The sequence below is a fragment of the Chrysochloris asiatica genome, unplaced genomic scaffold, assembly GCF_000296735.1.
Source record: "Chrysochloris asiatica unplaced genomic scaffold, ChrAsi1.0 scaffold00049, whole genome shotgun sequence".
NCBI classification, from domain to species: domain Eukaryota; kingdom Metazoa; phylum Chordata; class Mammalia; order Afrosoricida; family Chrysochloridae; genus Chrysochloris; species Chrysochloris asiatica.
The window spans coordinates 2,305,972-2,328,489 of NW_006408567.1; the positions used below are offsets into that span (position 1 = coordinate 2,305,972).

The 22,518-nt window shown below is 38.4% G+C and overlaps 2 protein-coding genes across 5 annotated transcripts in view; one reads left to right on the forward strand and one right to left on the reverse strand.

Annotated features, from left to right (window-relative positions):
- USP16 (ubiquitin specific peptidase 16) overlaps nucleotides 1-5,920 on the forward strand; it is a 38,514-nt gene extending 32,594 nt beyond the window's left edge. The window contains exons 16-18 of one of the 2 annotated variants that reach the window (XM_006862510.1): nucleotides 325-411; nucleotides 5,268-5,424; nucleotides 5,504-5,920. In XM_006862510.1, the coding sequence (XP_006862572.1) occupies nucleotides 325-411; nucleotides 5,268-5,424; nucleotides 5,504-5,628 (369 nt within the window). In that variant the 3' untranslated portion in view covers nucleotides 5,629-5,920. The remainder of the gene's footprint in view (nucleotides 1-324; nucleotides 412-5,267; nucleotides 5,425-5,503) is intronic. The other variant, XM_006862511.1, reaches the window with a different exon arrangement.
- A 1,127-nt stretch (nucleotides 5,921-7,047) lies between these two features.
- Nucleotides 7,048-21,747, reverse strand: CCT8 (chaperonin containing TCP1, subunit 8 (theta)). 3 transcript variants are annotated; one of them, XM_006862512.1, is made up of 15 exons: nucleotides 21,623-21,747; nucleotides 18,941-19,031; nucleotides 18,191-18,270; nucleotides 15,982-16,131; nucleotides 15,369-15,549; nucleotides 15,207-15,268; nucleotides 14,157-14,294; nucleotides 13,123-13,301; nucleotides 12,316-12,382; nucleotides 12,132-12,219; nucleotides 11,930-12,045; nucleotides 10,517-10,588; nucleotides 10,279-10,443; nucleotides 9,853-9,972; nucleotides 7,052-7,268 (listed from the first exon to the last, which is right to left on the reverse strand). In XM_006862512.1, the coding sequence occupies exons 1-15, from the start codon at nucleotides 21,680-21,682 to the stop codon at nucleotides 7,191-7,193; spliced, it is 1,647 nt and encodes a 548-aa protein (XP_006862574.1). In that variant the 5' UTR covers nucleotides 21,683-21,747; the 3' UTR covers nucleotides 7,052-7,190. The 3 variants fall into 3 exon arrangements, with proteins under 3 accessions (XP_006862576.1, XP_006862574.1, XP_006862575.1); XM_006862513.1 differs by having other exon boundaries at nucleotides 21,598-21,714; XM_006862514.1 differs by lacking the exon at nucleotides 18,191-18,270 and having other exon boundaries at nucleotides 7,048-7,268; nucleotides 21,623-21,743.
- Between the last annotated feature and the right edge of the window lie 771 nt (nucleotides 21,748-22,518).

The window sequence follows — 22,518 nt, forward strand, 5'->3', positions numbered from 1 at the left end:
ACACTGGACTCAGGAAGGGAGAAGGGCTGTGTGCTGGTGGCTGGGGGAGGGGGAGGGGGCCTGTGTGTTGTACCCTTTGGGGTTATTTGATGATGCATGGAGGGGATTGTAATCATTGCAATGAAACAAAATACGATAGGATGAGTGTAAAGCTGATGTTCTCCCATGTAAACCTCACAATAAAAAGTTAAAAAAAAAAAGTCTCCTTAGGAGACTGAATTTGGGCTGGATGCTGGCATTCTTTATGGCAGTGGAGAAGAGGGACTATTATTTACTTACTGTGTACTCCTTTTTCACAACTTGATGTCTTTTTTTTTTTTTTAGGCTGGTTTTAACCTACGCAAAGTTAACAAACATATAAAATTTCCAGAAATCTTAGATTTGGCTCCTTTTTGTACCCTTAAGTGTAAGGTAGGTAACAGTGGTCTTTATTTGCAACATTCTTTTAAAATCTACTTAAAGGCAAATCATGACTTAGCAAAAATTCCAATAGCGGCTCACATAAATATGAAGTCGATGAGCAGAGTGAGTCTTGATGTTTGTATCTTTATAATTTCAAGGCTCTTGATGAATCATTTTGAACATAAGGCTGTTATTTCAGTTGAACAAACATTTTTTGAAACCTATTTATTGGGGCAGGCTTGTCTTGGGAACCAAGTGACACAAACTAAAGGGGAGCAAACATAAATGGATAATTTGAATTTAACATGATGTACACAGAGCAAGGGTGGTATATACCTAAACCCACCACATTGGTGGTTTAGGGAAGAATCTTGATGTGGACCATACCTCAAGTAACACTTAAAGGTGGAGTAAGAGTTAGTGTGATGAATCAAGAGGAAATGAATTGTATAGGCAAAAATAACAATAGTAGCAAAGGCATATAACTATAAAATAGCATGACCTGTGCCAGGAGCTGTTAAATAGAAGTAGTTTTAGAGCTTTCAGAAGGAGGCCAGGTAGTGCTGTGGTACAGTGTTCAGCTGCTAATGAAAAAGCTAGGTGGTTTGAACCTATCCAGCATCTCTGCAGGAAAATTGAGGATTCGCTCCTGTAAAGAGTATAGCCTAGGAAACTCAGTGGAATAGTTCTGCTATGTTGTATGGGGTTGCTATGAACCAAAAATCAGTTTGATGGCACTTAACAGCAACAGAGTGATTTATAGGTTCTCTTGGGAAATGAAGCCTAAGAAGTGAGATAAGCTTTGGAGGGCTCTTATGGGAGGAACTTGGGCTTTACGTATGGAGACTGGGTTTTAGGAGGGAACAACAAGAGATCCCAGGGAAATAGGAGGCTGCTGAGTTAGTTCAGTTCATAGATGAGTGCTTAAACTGGGGCAGTCAGAAGAAGAAGGATGCAGAGGAGGAGAATGCAGGGAGGGAAAATTCATCAGACTTGGGGTGGATTGGCTCTGGCAGGTGACGCAGAGACTGAGGGTTATACTGAAAGAAGAGTTGAAGATGACATATGGGGCCTGTCTTAAGAGTCCATACTGATGAGAGGGACATTCAACAGAGAGAAAATACAGGAATAAGAGCAGGTTAGGAGGTGAGAAAGGATAATATGCTTAGTTTTGGATAAACTAATATCTTTTAGATATTTATGTGATTTTTATGTATAGAAAGTATTTGGATGTACATGTCTTTAGGAATAGGGAAGAGAGGTTGGGGTTGGAGTTAAAGATATGGAAACCAATACATAGGTAATACTAAAATTATGAGAGAATAGGATCCTTGTTCAGAACATGGAGAGAAAGAGAGAAGGGATGGCTCAGAACAGAATTCTGGTGAGCATCTGAATGTAAGAAACATAAGTAGAAGAGAATATTACAAAGTATCTCAAAGAATCTCCTGTGTTGAAGAGTTTGGAGAACCAGCATGGAGTAGTCATAGTTTAGTTATAACATGTAATGATTCCAAGTACTGTAATAGAAACATATTAATAAAGTATCTATACAAAATTTGAAGTGATGGAAATCGTCCCCCCCCAACCCCCCAGCTGTTTGTTGTTAAGCACAATCAAGTCAGCTTCAACTCATAGCAGCCCTGTATAGGGTTTCTGAGGCTTTAAATCTTTCAGGAAGCAGAAAGCCTCTTCTTTCTCCCACTGAGCAACTTGTGGGCTCAAACCATGGACCTTGTGGTTCACAATCCAGTGCTTATCATATGGAAGCACTGTGCTCCCTCGTCTAGCTAGTAGGTAGAGTGTATTGTAATTATTTTTATGTTACACAATAGGGTAGGGCAGCTTTAATTGGTAAACAGAAGTACTTTTGGTTGGATTTGTTTTAAATACAAGGTCATGAGACTATCATCTTTTTCATAAAATGCCATTTCCCTGTATTCAGGTTTCAAGGACCTGACTAAGTGGTCTCAGTATCACAATGTCAGGGAGAAAAGACATGGAGGTGTTTATGGATTAGACAATATAGAGGTCATGGTAAATTTTTCAAGAACAGTGTTGGGAACTTCAGTGGGCTGAGAAATGGATGAGAATATTGGAGGTAAAATATGTATGTTCAAAGGTTTGGCTAAAAAGGAAAAAGTGGTGGATCAATTATTTTTATTTGTAAATGTCCAGGAGACTTAAATAGGTTTGTAGGCCAAGAGGGAAAACTATAAGTTGGTGGTATACAAAAGAGGGATAATTGACTGAGCAAGACCCGGGAGACCAGATGGGCTAGGATGACAGTAAGCTGGAGTTTCGTCTTTGAACAGGAGGGAAGGGATAGCTTTATCTTCTTGAGAATGAGCAACTTGTAGTTAGGCAAGTGTTCCTAAAGTGGGAGGTGAGAGGTCAGCTATAGAGAATAACATGGTGAGGGAGAAGAAGCTAAGAGCAAGGAGTCCCTTGGTAGTACAAATGGTAAATACTCTTGGATGCTAACTTACAGGTTGGAGGTTTTCTGAAGCATCTATCTAGAGATGCTTCAGAAAAAAGGCCTAGTGATACACTTCCAAAAAAATCCACCATTGAAAACTATGGAGCATATATAATCTATTGTGACATATGGGTCACTCAGTGGCAGCTAGAACTGGAAGTGGTGAAAGCTTGGTCCAGTTGCTGTGAAGGACATCTATGGATGAACCTGCTAAACCAAGGACCCAATTATGTAGTCTAATTGAGAACCCTGTTGAAGTAGAAGATCATAAACTTACTAATTTGCATGGTGATATTTTGTTTACTGCACTAGCAGCTGTCTGGGTTAGAGATTTTAAGTGGGATTTTGTGTGGAACTAGGTACGGTAAATAAATAAAATTGATGTTGGGAATAAGTTTATTTCTAAAAGTAATACATGTGGTCTAATTTCTCAAACTTTAATGTGTTTATAAATAATCTGGGAACCTGGGTAAAATAAAAACTCTGATGCAGTAGATCTGGATTGGGTCTAAGAGTCTACATTACTAGGAAACTCCGGTAGTGCAGCTGCTGCTAGTCGATGGACATTTTGAATCGTCACGGTGTAGACCTTATATGGGAGACCAGAAGAGGCTTCACAGGAGAAAATGAGGGTTGGAAGTTTTTGTGAAGGTAACCATACAAATAAGTGAGCTGAGAATTGGAAAGATTGTAGAATGACACTAGACAGGTTTTGAGATTGAAGTTCTGAGTGATGATCAAGTCCAGAATACAATCCTTGTTGTGGTGGGCTCAGTGAAATTACAATGAGATTCACCTATGTGGCACTGAAATCCTTAAAGCTGACAGAATTTGGGGTGGCAATGTGGAGGGACTAGTCGCTGGAGAAGGATACCATGTTTGGTAAGGTGAGGGTCAGAGAAAAAGAGGAAGACCCCCAGCAAGATGGATTGGCAAAGTGGCAGCATCAGTGGGTTCAAGCATGTCAACAATTGTGAGGTTGGCTCAGGACCGGGCAGTGTCTCGTTCTGTTGTTCATTAGGGTTGCTGAGTCGGTACTGACTTGATGGCACCTAACAGCAATGTGGCGCTGTAGGATAACCACTGGGACTACAAATTCATTCTGAACTGCAAGATCAGTGGTTTGAACTCACCAGCCACTTCTAGGAAACCCTATACAGGGAAACCCTGAGTCAGAATCTACTTAATGGCACTTCACAACAAAGTATCAAGTGAATTTGGGTACATGAGAATGGTACAATATAAGGGCCATGAATGCTACTTCAGCAGTGCTTTCTGTGGTGGTGGTGGTGATGTACCGTGGAGACGGTTCTGACTCATAGCGACCCTGCACAGGGTTTCTGAGGCTGTAAATCTTACGATTTTTGTAAGTGAACATAAATGGAGTGTTTGAAAGGGGCCTTGGGGAGCAAATAATGCTTATCAGTCCCCACTCTTAATGTCTGTTGGGGAAAGTGAATACTTGAGAGGTTTAGTGTGCTTCTCACCAACGTTTTAGGGAGCATTTTAAAGCGAAAGAAGTGCTTTTTGGTACAACCTAAACACAACTTCTTCCTATCTAAGGCTTTATATTTTGGCTACGGACCGGGATGATAGATAGGGATGTTGAGGGATTTATGAATTTTCAGATCCCAAGTTGCTATAATTTGCTTTAGGCAAATCTGCTGCACAAGACCTCTAAGTGTTCAAGAACAAAGATGTCAGTTTGAGGACTAAGGTCCACCTGACAAGGCATGTATTTTTAATCACCTCATATGCATGTGAAGGTTCGACAGTAAATTAATACCAGAGAAGAATCAAGTCATTTGAATTTTGGTGTTGGTGAAGAATATTGAAAATACCATGGGACTTCCAGAAGAACAAACAGATCTGCCTTGGAAGTAGTACAGCCAGAGTGCTTTCTTGGGTACAAGGATGACAAGACTTCATCTCTGGGCATATTATCAGAAGGGCCCAGTCCCTGGAGGACATCATGCTTGGTAAAATGGTCAGTAAAAAGATCACTAAAAATGTGGCTTGACACTGTGGCATCAACAGTGAACTCAAACATAACCAAATTGTGAGGCTGGCACAGGACAGGGCAGTTTTTAATTCTGGTATGCATACGGTCTTTGAGTTAGAACTGACTCAAGGACACGGACAATAACAAAAGTTATCTCAATCAGGAAATAGGGATTACAAGTGGCCTCAGGGTTCTTCCAATAGGGTAGTAGTAACTTCTAATAAAAACTTAAGTGAGGTACTAGTGAGTAGGCTAGGAAGTGGTAGGGAAAAAATACTGATTATTTCTTTTATGCTTAAGTAAACCGTTTAAAATAGTCTCACCAGTGAGATCTGTGTGATTGGGATTAGAATTAACTTTTTTGAATTCTATTCATTTTTAAAGAATGTGGCTGAAGAAAATACAAGGGTCCTATATTCCTTATATGGAGTTGTTGAACACAGTGGCACTATGAGGTCTGGACATTATACTGCCTATGCTAAGGCAAGAACTGCAAACACCCATCTCTCTAATCTTGTTCTTCATGGTGATATTCCACAAGGTAGGATGACATGGAAAATTCAGATAAAATAAGATTTTAATCTTTTCATTTGTATTTAATTCATATTTCTTCTTGACAGATTTTGAAATGGAATCAACTAAAGGGCAATGGTTTCACATCAGCGATACACATGTGCAAGTTGTGCCTACAGCTAAAGTACTGAACTCACAAGCATACCTCCTATTTTATGAGAGAATACTGTAACAATTTCAAAAAGTACTTTCTTCAGAAACAAAACATGTTTATGGCTTTTATAATGCTGTAATAATAAAAAACTAAGAGTAACTCTAAGTCACTTAAAACTAAGTACATGCCAGAGAAATCATGTTTACTAAAACATTAAAGGGAAAATACCCAAAAATTTACAGTGGTTTTCTTATTGTTATTAGTTGTTTTTACCCATTTCCAGTTTCAGAAATTCTGAATTACTTAAGCTCTCTTGTGTTTAATATATGGATGATGGGTCAAAACACATTAATAAAACTGACTTATCCTAGAAGCCTGTTTTATTTCTTAGATTTTAAGTTGTATAGACATACCCTACTACCAGGTTAACTATTGAATGAAATTCAGTACAAATGTGTTACATGTATTTAATGCACGTAATTGGGAGAAACACATGTATCTAGTTTTTCTGCCATGCAGTGTGCATAAACTAAGCACAGGACCAGCTCTGCACTTGACCTATGCAGTGGCACTGAGCCAAAGTAGAAAATCCCAAGACTCCTAAGACTGTAAGTTGACTGGAGACTAGGGATCTCAATACCAGTATGCCAGAGAAGTCCATGTACCCTTCTGCCAATAAATTTCATTTTCATTCAGATCAGCCTGTTTCAGTCACATGCAACTCAGAGCCCTAAGTACATCAAGCATGTCTATGCTTCCTGTAAGATTCTGTAATTATTAGGATTTCCTTGCTATATTCATTAACTTTTGTTATGATAGTCTTGAGAAAGTGCTGTAGATTGGTTCTCTTAGTGACCCTATATGTGATGTGGTTTCCAAAGGGCATTTGGTGGGTTTGAACTACCAGCCTTATGATTACCAGTCCAGTGCTTATCATATAATGCAAACTAGTTTACTTAATAACTTAATTATCCCAAGATACTTTATTTATCTCAAATATCATGAGTTAAAAACAAATTTTCAATGTTACTCAAGGTAAATCCTTTTATAAAATCAGTATAATTTTAACTATTTACTGTTGTCTTTGCCTTTCAACAATCCTTATTGATCATAAGGAAAAAAAAAACAAGCTCTGCTTTATAAATACTCTTGTGCATAAATTTTACATGTTAGGAAATATATTTTCAGTTATGTCATGTCTTTTGTTACTGTCTTATCAATCACTTAACTTTCCCTTACTCCCAAACTGCTGGTAGACTATATGTAAGTCTACCATTTAACAAATCAGTTATTGCTATTTTAACAAGTCCCCTAAGAATCTTAATAGTTCCACAGCTGTAAGAAAAATGTCAAGAAATTTAATCTGGGGCTTGGCAAACTTTTGTCATTAAGGGCTAGACATGCTCTCAAGCTGTCCTTGGATCACACTAAGCACTTAAATGAAAAATATTTATGATATTTTTATTTGGGTCCAATAATAGTGGTCAGTAGGCAGTGAGGCTTTTGACAGTAACAAGTTTATTGCATCATTCAGCTTAGCATATAAACAAAACATTTTTTAACTTAAGGAGAATAAGAAAACAATGAACAATTGCTAGAATATTACTTACTACAAACTTAACACAGTAGAATTACACTACTCAATCATTTTGGTCATCATCCCAGTCTTTCTTCCCACTTGGAGGCTTTGGCCCACCAGCTGGTTTCGCCATGATAATCTACACAACCAAACAAATAGTTATAAACTCAACCTTTAAAAAAGAAGAGATCATACAAATACTTATCAACCTGTTTCAAGAATAAACACAATCATTTCAAACTTTTATTGTTATGTGCCATGGAGTTGGTTCCGACTCACAGCAACCCTGTATAGGGTTTCTGAGGCTGTAAATCTTTATGGGAGCAGAAAGCCTCATCTTTCTCCCGCAGAATAGCTGGTAGTTTCAAACTGATGACCCTGAGGTTAGCAGCCCAATTCATAACTACTACTCAATCTTTTATAGCAATGCTGCATTTTCTGCTTTTCTGGACAATAACAAACACATTAGTTGAATGGCATTCTACGAAAAGTACTTTCAATAAAATAAGCTGAGTGAAACATGTTCGCAGCATCACTTCCAGAAAAATTTGACACCTGATTTACTATTTATATATGAGGTGTTGTTATTATGTACTGTGGAGTTGGTTCCGACTCATAGCAACCCTGTACAGGGTTTCTGAGGCTGTAAATCTTTATGGGAGCAGAAAGCCTCATCTTTCTCCCGCGGAACAGCTGGTAGTTTTGAACTGCTGACCTTGTGGTTCGCAGCCCGGTTTGTAACCACTAATCATCTTTATACCATTTTCTGTGTGTGTTAGGCACTTTAGGTCTCCCTGAAATTTTCTATTATCTGCAAGTGAGAAACCTTCAAGTGGTAGAAACGTTCATGAAAATCCAAGCTTCTAGTGTTCTCTGGTGTGGTTTATTTAAAATGTGCTAACCTAGATTTAAATTAAACTATCTAGCATGAAAAAATTTGGAGTCCTGGTGTGGTGCTGTGGGTTAATGCGCCAGACTACAAAGCCATTTGAACTGCAAGGTCAGCAGTTCAAGCTCACCAGCTGCTCCTCGGAAGCCCTATACAGACAGGGTCACTATAGGTGGGAACTGACTTCAATGGCACTTTAACAAGAAGCATGAAAAAATTTACATCTTTTTAAAAAGTTGTGGCAGCTTTGGGCTTGTAAATTTGGCAGAAGCTAAATTAATTGGGCTTCCTCATATAATTTATCCTAACACTGATTATATGAAGAGAAATAAAAACATCAGAAACTTTCATTAAACTTATCAAGACGTGAAGCTTGATTGACATATCCTTGATTACATCTATGTTCTATATTCTTCTGAAGGCAGTGTTTCCAGCTAACCCTTGCCTGAAGATTTCTGTTCTTTGATTTACATGATAAAGCTGCTTCCTACTAAGTCCTCAAAATTGTCCTATCTCTGGAAGAAATGTATACAATGCAAAGATCAGGGGATGTAATAAGATTCCCCTTTTATAAAATTTACCACTGTAAGTTGAAATTTAGATGGGCTCTGTGCCATCAAAGGTTATGAGTAGCTGACATTCAAAAGCTTCCCAGTTAAAGAACTTCCCTTATCAGGATTTCTGTTCACCTCATGTGTTAATTACTTAAGCTTCTCTTGTTCCCTTCAATTCTGTGGTCCCATTTGGAGTTAGTTCTGACCCAGTAATCCTACAGAGTTTCCGAGATTACAAGAACACTCTCATCTTTATCCAGAGAATGGCTGGTGGGTTTGAACTGTCAGCCTTGTGGTTCACAGTCCAGTGCTCATCTGAGAGCCACTGTTAACTTATAAACACAAAACCTTTTCTCCTTGAAAACCTTATCCCCTCCTTTTTTAATGTAAAACTGAATAACAAGTTTTCTATTCTGAAGAAACAGTTAAAATTATCAGCGAGTAGCCCCCCTTTGCCACATTTGCTCTCCTACTCCCAAAAAGGGTAAAAATGCAAGGATTTGCTTGTTTGAACTACAAGGTCGGTCATTTAAATTCACCAGCTGCTTCTCAGAAACCATACACAGGGTCATTAAGAGTTGGAACCAACTCGATGGCACTGAACAGTAACAAAAAGACACTCTAATACCTCAAGTCATAATCTGTCAGGTTGTGGTGGTGGTTAAGTGCTGTTGAGTTGGTTCAGACTCATAGTGACCTTGTATAGGGTTTCCAAGGAGGGGTTGGTGGGTTTGAACCAATAACCTTGCAGTTAGCAGTCCTGTGCTTAGATGCCAATATCTGTACCACAAATAACCAACTACAGGTTACGTTTTCCTCTAGTCAACATATTCCCTACTAGTATTACATATTAAACTACTTCTTGATTATGTATTTAAAGGGTGCTAAGGATAAAAATAAGTTGGAAAATGATGGGCCAAGATCAGATTTGTTCTTTCCATTCCAATTAAATGTATCACAAGGTTTCCACCATCAGAAAGATTTTCATTTTAAATTTAGGGGCTTTTGTGTGACACTAACAACTCTTGAATGTAAAGGGGAGTCCTGGTGAAGCGCAGGAGGATAAGGCACTGGATTGCTAAACACAAGGTCAGCAGTCCAAATCCAGTTATACCCAGGCAATCCTATACAGGGTGGCTATGAGTATCAAAGACACATAAGTTGTAAAGAAATACTCGTTTAAGTGGAATTAGAACTCTGCCATGTTCTAGTCTCATGAAAATATAAAAATCGTCTGAAAATTATCATTTTTAAGAATCAGAATTTGATTTTTCACTCACCTGATCCACTCTAAGTACAGTGACAGCAGCATTGGTAGCCAGTTTGATAGCCCAGTATTTCCCCAGGTAAGTATCAAGAATACCAGCTTCCAACATGTCCTTTACTGCAGGGACTTCAGCCTGTCAACACAAAAACAATCTTCGTATTTATACTCATTTATTTATATTGGGTTTTATATAAAATGTATGGCTCCTGAAAATGTCCAGAAAAGTAACCAGACATCAATACTATACCTACACACTAACACAAAAGGAACTCAAAAAGAAACATTCAGACTATGTGAGTATTAACTGCTAAGAAAATGATTTTCTTACAAGTCGGACACTTTTCTCACAGATTGTTCTTTTTAGTTTAGCTTACTGGCTGTATTTCTGGGATGTGTCCTAACAAAATAATACATAGTCCTACCCCCCCATCCCAAATACCTCAATATCCAATCCAACATTTTTGTTTCCTTCTTGATGTACTGCATACAGTTTAGAGATGACTTCATTAGCTTTAACACCCGAATTTTCTGCCAGTGCCCGGGGAATAGCTTCAAATGCTTCAGCAAACTTCTTAATGGCATACTGTTCAAGCCCAGGACATGTCTAAAACAAAAATGTATTATTATAGTTTATTCAAACAATGGGAAAAAGCCAACTATTAAAGAGCATGCTATACCTCTCCATATGATGTAATCTGTTTGGCCAACTCAATTTCTGTTGCTCCACCTCCAGGTACAAGACGTTTATCCTATAATAAATAGCAACAAATGTATAAAGTCATTCATTAACCAATTTTGTCTTATAATTTTCCATTACTTTACTAATGTTGTTATTAAGCATTATTACTCCTAATTAGACAGTTTATAAAAGTTGAGTGATTTGGGCAAATTATCTCACTGTATGGAGTTTGATATTTAAAAATGAAGACCAAAGAACATGAAGGACACTATGCCTTATCTGCATATCCACAGATATAGCACTAAGTACTACTGTACTTCGGAGTCTTGGTGTGGTGCTGTGGATTAATGTGCCAGACTGCAAAGCTGTTTTAACTGCAAGGTTGGCGGTTGAAGCTCACCAGCTGCTCCTCAGAAACTCTATACGGGATCACTGTGGGTTGGAATCGACTTGACCAACACTTAACAACAATCATATCAACAATGGATACAAAATAGCTGCTTTACTTTTAAGCTCTGATGATGTTCATATGTCTGCTAATCATTATTTAAAAAGTTTTTATTGTGAATTATGTAATAGTTTGTTTACATGGGAGAAGATTAGCTTTATGTTCATTCTATTGTATATCATTTCTTACAATCTCCTCCATGAATCATCAAACCACCAAAGGGTATACCCCGCAAGCCTTCCCCTCCTCTCCTTCTCTACGTCTAGAGTCCCCAGCCGGCTCCATCTCTCCATGTGATCCTATATGCCTCCATATCCAGGGCGTCACTGCTTCTTTGGATAGGGTGCCGCACTCCACTCCTGAACTGCAAAGTCAATCACTCCCCACCTTTTGCTACAAAACATCTACCTTTATATTTGCAACACTATCAGTCCTGCTAGCGAACCACAAGAGTCTTATACCCATCTCCTTTCACCAGCCCCATCCAGACAGGTTGGAAATCACTCAGTGGAGATTCTTCCCCCTTAGTCTCTGAAACTAGGTGTAAGCCAGTCACTTCTTACCTTTGTAGCTCTCCCATTTTGGGTAGCCAATGTCCAAGATGCCCATCCCTGTCTATCCTGTATACCAAAGGGGTTGGAATAATCCTTGCTGTAAATATTTATTCCCCTTTTTGAGCTACTGCATCCATAGATATAGGTCAAATTCATTGAATTGTATCAGATTACTTTTTTTTCCTCTTTCTTCTAGTCAAGTTCTGATCATTCAGCTATTGAAGCCAGATCCAGTGGGTATTTTTGTGTGGGTGTTCTTGTGCATATCACCTTTTATCAGCCGGACACTTCACTCTCCACTCGTCCACTATGCCCAGATCTTGCCATACTGCTGGCCAACCAGGTCTCCACCTGGGTTCATATGCGCCAGTTTTTAAGGCCTTAAAAAATTACTAAAGCAGACACTGACCCTCGTGAGAACTTTGAAAGTGTTAACGCCATCATCTACTGCTCTTTCTATATCATCCATGAGATTGTCAGTAGAGCCTCGAAGTACTATGGTAGAAATGGCACCATCTTCCTTTTCTGTCAATAAATATAATTGAGGATTAAGTAAAAGAAAAACAAAACACCCCTAACATTTACATAAAAATTTTACCATTACTACATACCATGCTTAAAAACAACCACCTGTGTGTCTCCAACTTCTGAGAGATAAACACTGTCACAATGGCCTATTTCTTCGATGACAGGAGGAGTCTGGGGGGGGCGGGGGAAGAAGAGAAGACATTATTAAAAACAATCCAAATATGCTCATATGCTCAGGTGTCTTTTGAGGTTTTCTGAATTACATACCAATCTAGGAAGAGCTGTAGCACCAACTGTTTTACACAGTCTTCTGAGATCCCATTTTGAATTAAGTCTTAAAAAAAACAAAACAACAAAACATGTGGTATAAGTTTTACCCGACAGCTCAGTAAACTGAAGAGGATAAACAGGAAACTGGTTCCGAAAATCACATTCTGATCCTGTAGGTTCCAGTCAAGAACATGATGAATGGATTGCACTATGCTACGTTAAGGTAAAGCTGATTACTGTTCCTGGGAGTAAACAAAGCCAGGCAGTAGTGCCACATATTAAGGCTGTACTTAACAACAACAACAACAACAAGTAAGCTTTTATGATGTTCTGGAACTGCGAAAGTTGGAGTAACTAACCCAAGGATGCAGAAAACATTTGCTTAACTTGGTGCAATCGTTTTCTGTAAGGAAAAACAAGATGTTGATTTACCATGAACATTGATGGTAGAGGCGGGAATGGGTAGGCAAGATGTTTAGTGTGCCCCACAAATGTATTTACAGACTCTGTTCTTGACCCAACACTTGAGCTGAAGGGAAAGGACCAGGGCTAGATTTGACCTCTAAATCATGTTATGCTTTTGTCTGGAAAGCCTTTTTCTCGAACACCCATCTGTCATGGCTAATTCAGCACTTAGCTTAAATTTTCCTCAAAGGCATTTCTTGTTCCTAGATTAGGTTATGTATCTTTGCTAACTGCTGCAGACTTTATAATTTTCCTTTCCTAAGTCTTCACAATTGATTGAATAGTTGAAACACCATCAAGTAACCATTTATAATATATATTAACACAGGTTTTTCTTACCTCACCAACATGATATTGTATTTGTTTGCATAATGAAGAGCCATGTCGGCCACTTTGCCACCTGTTACTATGACATTTGCACCGGCATCAGCAATAGCTTTGACTTGTGCATCCATGAGATTTTCTTCTCCCTTACTAAAATTCATCAGTTCTTCAGCTGTCTTTATCAATACTGTTCCCTGGCAAAACAAATAAGCAAGCACTCTTTAAACTATTTCAATACGCTGGTGTTCAAATCATAAGTAATAGTTTGCTAAAGAAATAATGCAAAAATTTGGGAGATAATATGAAGATAAACATGTATTTTGAATTAAAATGCAGAATCTATAGGAACCGAATTGCTACTAGACCTTCCTGTACCCTCAAAATCAGTTGCACTTTGGTAGAAAAGCTAGAGGACTGTTGTTAGATGTTCTGGGGCAGGTGTCTAGGTATTATGTCTTTTGACAAAGGTCAATTCATGTCACTAAAACAAGATGTTATTCTCAAACTTTAAAATATGTCGACTAAATAACAAACACTTCTCTCCTCCATGAAAAACATTCATAAACCATTAACTAGCATTTCAAGAATTATAGGGAAGAACTCAAATGTGACCTATAGACATAAACTTCTACTAATTTTTTAATGTAAAATTAAGACTTGTCTAATATTAATCATATTTTTTTTCCCCAGAAATTTCAAGAGTCCCCACCCCCCTTAAAAAAATACTTTTCATGAAGAACATACAATGGGCACTCCTAGTCTGTTCAGTACGCATCTCAGCTTGCTCAATGTATAGATTTTACTTAAAGGCAAGGTCTTTATGTTAGATACATAAACACTGCCATGTTGTTTGAAAAATTTAGTATTTTTGTTAATTTAGAAATTCAAAGAATATACACCTGTTTTTAAAAAAAGATCCAGAAGTGTTCAATAATTAAGCATTACTCACTAGTTAAGAACAAACTCTACTTCAAAACTTTAGAATCCTAAAATATTCATCTCAAAAATACAATCTTAATTTTTGACTTTTAAGGTTTGAAGCTACATACCTTAGTCTCTGTTACCATGCCATCAAAAGGACAAGAGTACACTGCTATTTTTGCATCTTTGACAGATGTTACATCACCTTCAGTTTCCTTTTTAAAAACCATGCCATGCAATACTGATGAAGAATAGACACCAGCGCCCTAAGGAGGGGATACCAAAAACATCAAAGTGACCTCACAGAAATAAAACGAGGACTAAATTGTTGATTCTGCACATACCCAAACATTCTTTTCTAAGCTAAAATAATACAGTAAGACAATGACACTGGGGGAGCATGACAGCATTTATACTATGCTCAAGGCAGGAACCGTCATGGGAATAAACTATTATGGAGGAGAGGCACCTCAGTGGGCTCAGAAACATCAAAGGTAGAGAAAAACTAACTGTTCTAAACTGTTCATCATCTCAATCACCAAGTACATACTTGGTTCCAATGTACCAGGCATTGGTATATGTAACTTAGCACTAAACAGACTCACACATGTATGTTTATATATCACATGTACTTATGTATATCAAACTCAACTATATTAACAAGCAGAATGCCAATGTGAACATTCATTTCCATGTACATATTTTACTCTATCAAGCACATATTTTATAAAAAATACTCTTAAACTAACATTCAAGTGTGAATTTTATTACAAAGCAACAGGACAACTTTCGTCCCATTCAAAATTGCCTTCAGAGTCAATAAAAAAGACATGAACACTTGTTTACCTATTGTTCTCAATCTGCAGGCTGTCATGAAAAATTGATGACTTCACAGTATAATAAAAGGGGACTTTAAAACGTTCATAGAAAAATTCTATTATCTTGTAATTCCCTCTCCCCACAACCTTTTGTATGCCAAATACCCCCTTATAAGTTCAAGTCCCTTTCAAATGTAAAAGGTAGCGGTATTACTAATTAGAAATAACAAAACATTATCAACTGATGCCCTTCTCAAGAGACTTGTCAAGTCGTAAATGTCCAAAAAATGAGAATATTTGTCAGATAATACAAATAAGAAAAATGACTTATCCGGATAGTTAGATATTTTCTCAACTTACCAGAATTTTACAAACTCTGATGTTATCAACATTGAAATGGCCGGAATCAGGAAAAATAGACACTGTTAAGAAAATGAGACATATAAAAGGCATTTTTAAAAACTAGAAAAAAAAAAAAAGATACTTTTGCTGGAACCTTTTCATTTACTGATATTTACTCACCACATGCCTGTGCAATAAGCTTGGCCAGAAACCCTTCATTACCATACTGTTTACTCATGATGGAAGTGTGGAGAAGAGATGATACTTCATCAACGTCGTGAAGGTTTTTGGCAGAACAACATACCAAACCAGGAAGAATCTCATGGGCTTTTCTACAAGCTATTTCATAACCTTCTATGACCTGAAATGTATAAAACAAAACCAGATAATTTTCTAAAGAAAAAATTTGAAATTTTGTTTGCACTGTAAAATGAAAAAACATGCCCCTCCACCCCACCCCAACTATGGCAGTACCCACTAGGCTGCACTCACAGGGCTCTTATGAGCATAAAAATGACACAATAAATGCCAAATATTGTACTAAAATCCATCTCAATCAATGTTAGCCATTATGATGATTATTTTTATTTAAAGCAGTAGGCAAATCCTCATTGAGACGGACTCCCAGTGACTGAACAATGGGCTTAAACACAGAACAATTGTGCCTGTTGTGAAGATGGAACAGGATAAGGCAGATCTGCTGTACACGGGTTGTTGTAAAGTCACAACTGACTCGATGGCACCCAACAGGTATTTGTAAACAAAAATAAAATAGGAGTCAATTAAAAAATACCTCTGAAACCGATAGGCCAATTCTCAGAAGCTCTTCAGCTAATTCCAGAAGAGCACCAGCAAATACTAGAACAAAGTTTGTACCATCTCCAACTTCTTGTTCTTGCATGTGAGAGGCCATTACAATCATTTTTGCAGCAGGATGTTGTACCTGGTAGAAGAGGTTTATGTTTAAATATGCTGAAACATTAATCCTTACGGTAATGCAAAACCATTTCCGCGCCTTTTTCAAATAAGACTTTAATTTCCGTATGGGGCAGTTAACTGTTTAATCCTTATGCCAAGCACTTACTTATAGGGTGATCATAAGAAAAAAAATATCAATTTCCTCTGGGCCTATCCACACAAATGAATCAATTACTAAGAACAAAAACAACTACAAGGTGCACACACCTCTTCTGATGGTTGTCTCTATGTAAGACTCAGTTCAGCACATCATTACACAAGGTAAAAAAACAAAAACAAACACTGTTACAAAACCATTGAAACCTTTATTAGACAAAATAATAAATGTGAGGTATCCTGGTATGGTGCTGTGGGTTTATGCGCTGGACTGCAGGGTCGCCTTGAACCTCAAGGCTGCTCTCTGGACTGTATTGGTAAATTCAAGATTCATATCTTGAATTTCATTTCATAAAAATATCTTTATTAGCTTCAATCTTGTTCAAGACTGATGGAAAGATCAGATCTTTGAGCTAGCTGATCTCTGAGCAACGATTTTGTGACCCATGGAGCCAAATTAAGATATATGCTGAAAATTAGGACGTTTTGAACTAAAAGACCAACTTTTAGTTTGTTGAACTCAGAGACCTATTGTGGTGCTATAGGATAAGCACTAGACTGCTAACTCAAAGTTGCAGTTCAAACCCACCAGCTACTCTCAGAAACCCTATGCATGGCTGCTGTGAGTTGGAACTGATTCAATAGCACTTAACAAATTTTGAGATTCCCAACTTCAGCAGTTACTGCATCATTGGTATTTCTATAGTTTTCTTCCTCCAGTTTCTGAACTTCAGTCAGTTTTATTTGTTGAGGTTTCATTCTTTGAGGTCTTCCTGACCTTCCTTAAAATGTTCGAGCTATCTAAAACCATTGTTTCACGTGGGACAGCATTCCCATAAACATACTGCAAAGATTAAATGATTTACAATGTTTACTTGAGTGTTGTAAAAAATTTGATATTAAGCCTGTGTATAACATTAACACTCACAAAGACAAGTCCAATCGTGAAATAGTTGATAACTTTTGTCCAATAAATTTTTAAAGAATACATTACAATATAAGAGAAATATCGATTAGGTATCATTTAAAATATAGGATTAAGTTCTGGTGGTTTATGGGCTAAACTTTCAAAATATCCCTTGAGGCTGAACATATAAACCAGCTAGCTATGAAATAGCTGTGTATTCTGGTGACACACCTTCCTGACAACGCTGATGTTAGTATCCATTCTATGCTGCTGTTGCTAATCGCTGGAAAGTCAGTTCTGATGCGTACAACCCTGTATATGGTTTCTGAGGAACAAATGGTGGGTTTGAATTGCCAATTTTTAAGTTAGCAGTCTAGAGCTTATCCTATAGTGCCACACCAGGACTCTATTCTATAGACTTAATATCAAAACCGAAGCTAAACAAAACAATTCTATCACCTGTTTTTATTTTTGCAAAGTCAAACAAATGGTTTTTTTAAAAAAAGTTATTTTACATGCCAGTTATTTCTACATTATAGATTGACATCACTGTCAATCTGTAAGACAACAGAATCGATTAGATCTGAATACTTGCACATATACTTTTATCACATCAAATCCCTTTGTAAATTAACTTACGATCTTTTCAACCAGAGTGCCTAAAATGTTAGATCTAAAGGGAATACTTTATAATTTAAAGTATCTGTATGAATTCTAACACTGGAAAAAAATTAATGATACAGTAAAACCTATGAAAGCTAGAACCTGTTTAAGGTAGAAGTCAGTCAAAGAAGGAAAATTCAAATACTTTCCAGTAAAATGAGTGATAGAAAAGTGGTTAAAACTACCTTCTCAAAGGTGGAAAACTTCTAAGATCAGGAAAATACAAGATAGCTCAGTGAGTTCTGGCTCTCACTGGAATCCCTATCATCCAATTTGAAATCAAAGACTTCTTTCTTCTATAATGAAATACACTTAATGCTTGATGTTACCAAAACATTTCTTAGCTCTTTAAACTTACTTCTAGTTCTCTTAGAATAGTTGCTGCATCATTTGTCACAAACAACTTCTCCAGGTGGTTGATAACCATTTTGTTCATTCCTTAAAAAATAAATAAATAAAAATAAAAACACAGCAACCCCCCCCCAACATTATTCAATTTCTTCCCAATACCCAGGAAAACCTAGTTAAGAACTTAAAATGCATTCACACTTTAAAACTGGGATGATGACAAATTTTATTTTTGATTTCTCTGTTTAACAAATAACCTTTTTTCAATTATATTTGCAAAGTGCTAGAGAGAAGAACTTTGCCTTATACTTTGTTTACAGCCTCCATTTGCAACATGGAGTGACACTGGTGTGATACTATTGAGTAAGAGTAGATTGCTAACCACAAGATTGTTAGTTCAAGCCTACCAGCTGCTCCTCAGAAACCCTAAACAGGGTTGCTATGAGTAGGAACTAACTCAACGTCACATAACATTTCCTACATGTTTGGCAAGAACCAAGTGCTCAATAAAAATAAGTTAGATTAATGCATAAGACACCAACAATATCTACTTAGATCTGTATCAGTTAAATTCAGTTGGTGATGAGAGGCAAAAGAGAATTTTCTTTTTTTAAAGCATAACATCACTTCATTTAAAGAATCATTACGTTAGTCACAATGAACATTAGGCATTGTATCTCAATGATGAAAGTGCTCTATTTCTTTACCCTCTCAATGGGATTAAAAGCCACATTTGGATTCCAATGTATTTAGAAATTACCATTTGGTCCATATGCTGTACGAGTGGTTTGGGCAAGCTCCTTGCAAGCTTGGATGTTCCTGTATACAGCCTCTTCTAATCCTGAAAAATGCTGTAAAATACTTCCGATTAGACACGACAGTACGACATAAGAATTTTCAAATACAATAGAGGTCTTGGCGTATTTTGCTTATAATAAAGTACAGCTTAAGAATTTAGCATATGGGATTCCGAGTATGACTGTTAGCTATAAATCCTAATTTTCCAGTTACTAAACTATAGGACTCTGGACAACGCATCTGATATTTTTTTTTCTGTAGAATAAGGGTAATAGTATCTACTTCACAAGATTGCTGAGACAGTCTAACAGACTTATTTATGTATAGGACAGTGCTTGATATTCATAAATGTGCTCACTACTTAATGAAAGCCTGTTTCTCCTGTGGAGCAGCTGGTAGTTTCGAATGCTGACCCTGAGGTTCACAGCCCAGTTTGTAACCACTACACTACCAGAGCTCCTTGTTGTTGTTGTTAAGTACCATGGAGTCGATTCTGACTCATAGTGACCCTGGTACAGGGTTTCTGAGGCTGTAAATCGTTACTGAAGCAGAAAGCCGCATCTTTCTCTGGTGGAACAGCTGGTAGTTTCGAACTGCCGACCTTGAGGTTAGCAGCCCGATTCGTAACTACTATGCTACCAGAGCTCCTTGTTGTTGTTGTGAATTGCTGTTGAGTCGGTTCCGACCCAGTGACCCTGTATAGAGTTTCCAAGGAGCAGCTGATGAGCTTGAACCACCAACCTTGCACAGTTCAAACGGCTTTGCAGTCTGTGGCATTAACTCAGTGCCATACCTTAGCAACTGTCAAATTGATTTTTAAATCATAAATCAGATTCCATCACTCCCCATATTTAAAACCCTTCAATGGCTTTCCATATGATCACTTTATAGTAAAATCTAAATTCCTCTTCAAGGCTGTAAGGCCACTCTAAACTCATCTTTTACTTTTCTTGTCTTCCCTTGATAAGCTTCAGCCCCATCACTCTTCTTACTGTTATTTTAACAGGTCAAATTCATTTCATCCTCAGAGTCTTTAGAGTACTTGAATACTTTCCCATCTGACCCTGGCTGGTTCATTGTCAGCTCAGTCCTATACTAAGAATCTTCCTGAACACCTTAGTTGTTTTATTTACCATTGACCTTTCTTTTTGCTGTTGTTAAATGCCGTCGAGTCAGTTCTGACCCATAGGTTCCCTGTATAGGGTTTCCAAGGAGCAGCTGGTAAGCCTGAACTGCCGATCTTGAGGTTCAAACCGACTCTGCAGCCCAGAGCATTAGCCTGCAGCAGCACACCAGTTTTCTTTTTTTAAAACTCCACGTCAGCCTCTACTACAGTACTATTTATTGTCATTATTTGTAATGCTCTTTCTTACTATTTTTCCCTCTGAATATAGTGTCTAAAAAACCCAAAGACTTCTTTCACCACTCTTGTGAAATGCTGTGGAATCCAGTCCGACTCATAGTGACCCTGTGTAGGGTTTCCAAGGGGTGGCTGGTGGTTTGAACTGCTGACCATGTGGCTAGCAGTCCAGTCCTTATCCCTTGTTAATGGAATTACTGATTATCTGTGTTCTGTAAAACTAGCATCTGAATAACATTTTAAGTAATGCTTTGTGACACAAACTAGTTTCCAAAGTCTGTATTAAAGCTTTCATCTTGAGTGTCCCCCATTTTCCGGGAAGACCAAAGCCCATTCCCACAACTAAGTTTCCCCCACATTACAATATACACTGATAATTACTATACCTGTTAGTTCCAAAGCACATCCTGCATATAAGAACCTTGCCTTCTAAAATTGTTGGTCCCCCTTTCTCACAGAACCTTCAATTTCAACCACACTAATACATATTTTTTACTAAACACAGAATATTTAGGAGTCAAGTAAACACCATTATTTGAATGTTTAAGACTCGGTCGTTACGGGGAAAAAAAATTGTATTGGGACCAGAGCGTCAGTTATCTTGTGGGTTACAGAGAGTTAGTACCATCTTCTGGCCCAATCTCTTCCATTTAAAAAAACAAGCCCTAGAGACTATCTTTTATACTTTACATGAAACTTGCTAACGGAAGTTGGGACCAGAAACCACTTGTGTTCGTTCTTCAGCGAGTGAAAAACGAAATGTGCGGATCCCTCTGTTTCTTATTTGTAAGGAATCTGCCAAGAACTGTTCCCTGTATCTACATCTCTTTCCTTGTCCTTTCTCATCCTATAATCTCGAACACTACAGCAAGAACCATGCACGAATCGGCTTCGCGATCCCCAAACTGTCGCACCTACGTTATTCAGCTTTCACCCTGTAAAGGTGGGAACCTAATAGGCCCATTTTACCGAAAAACTTAAAAGTGCACGCGGGTTTTGAGTTCGCCCATATACGGAGTGAGCGAAAATTCTACCGCTTTGTCCCTCACCCGCCGCCTTCGCCCCTCAGCCCACCTGCCCTTTCCCAGGGTCGGGAAGAAACGAATGCCCACGGGGATCAGCGGCAGAGCCCAACAGGGCACTCCTCGCTTTCTGGAATCTTCTCTTTCCCCGCCTGCAGCGCCAGGGCAGCACGTCCTGCCCGTTAGTAGGCCCTTCTCCTTCCCAATGGTTCCGCAACCCCACGCCGATTCTCCCACCTCACCCCCTTCCTCCATCTCTTACTTTCGCTCCATCCTTGAGCATCTGGGCAAAGCCCGGGGCCTTGGGGACGTGTAGTGCCATGGCCAGTTCGCGGACTGTAGTTCACGCGCTCGCTCGGCAAATCTTGGAGGAAGCGAGGGGCGCGCACAGCCTTCTGGGAAGGCGGAGTGCCGTGACCTCACGTTCCTACTCTCTCCAGTTGGGCACGCCCTTTTCCTCTAGTAGGTTCCTCAGTGGCCTGGACTGAAGCCTCGCGAGAACGAGGGCCGCTCCTGTAGCCAGAAACAAGCAATCTTCGAGCAAATCGATCAAATGGATCGCTAGGGTGCTCAACAGGTGGAATCTAGGTAGTCTGGGTCGGGGCTGAGCGATTATCCCCGCAGCGGCGAACTGGCGGCGACGTTTGAGTTTTGTTGTTTTTGACCTGAGAGTCACACTTCCTAAGCTTAATTTACACATAATTTTCCAGACCCAGCTACCACCATCAAGACTGGTGTGAATTTTCTTTCTGAGACAGAGCACCTGCCCTCATACAAAAAATACGTTGTTGAGCTTCATCTCTGGGCATGTAGAAACCCTGCAGATGTTAAGGTGAAGATTAAAATCATTAAGGAGAATAGCAAACATATCAAGTACTCATGTGTTCCAGGTTTTATGTTATTTGCTTTTATTAACTCTATCTTATTTGACAGCCAGTCTTACAATGAACTCCATTTTGTGGTGATGGTTGTGTGCCACGGAGTCGGTTCCTGCTCATAGCGAGCTTGTATGGTTGGTGGTTATTTGAGAGGAGTGGGCTCTGACTCATAGAGACCCTGTACAGGGTTTCTGAGGCTGTAAATCTTTACTGGAGCAGAAAGCCTCATCTTTCTCCCAGAACAACGGGAGCAGAAAGTGCAGAGAGCGTTGTTTCTCTT

Coding starts and splice junctions, on each gene's coding strand:
- CCT8 (XM_006862512.1), bottom strand. CDS start 21,682: ATGGCACTACACGTCCCCAAGGCCCCGGGCTTTGCCCAGATGCTCAAG. Junction 19,032..21,622: donor TGCTCAAGGATGGAGCGAAA/GTAAGAGATGGA, acceptor AGTATTTTACAG/CATTTTTCAGGATTAGAAGA. Junction 9,973..10,278: donor ATGTTGGATTGGATATTGAG/GTATTTGGGATG, acceptor TTGTGTTGACAG/GCTGAAGTCCCTGCAGTAAA.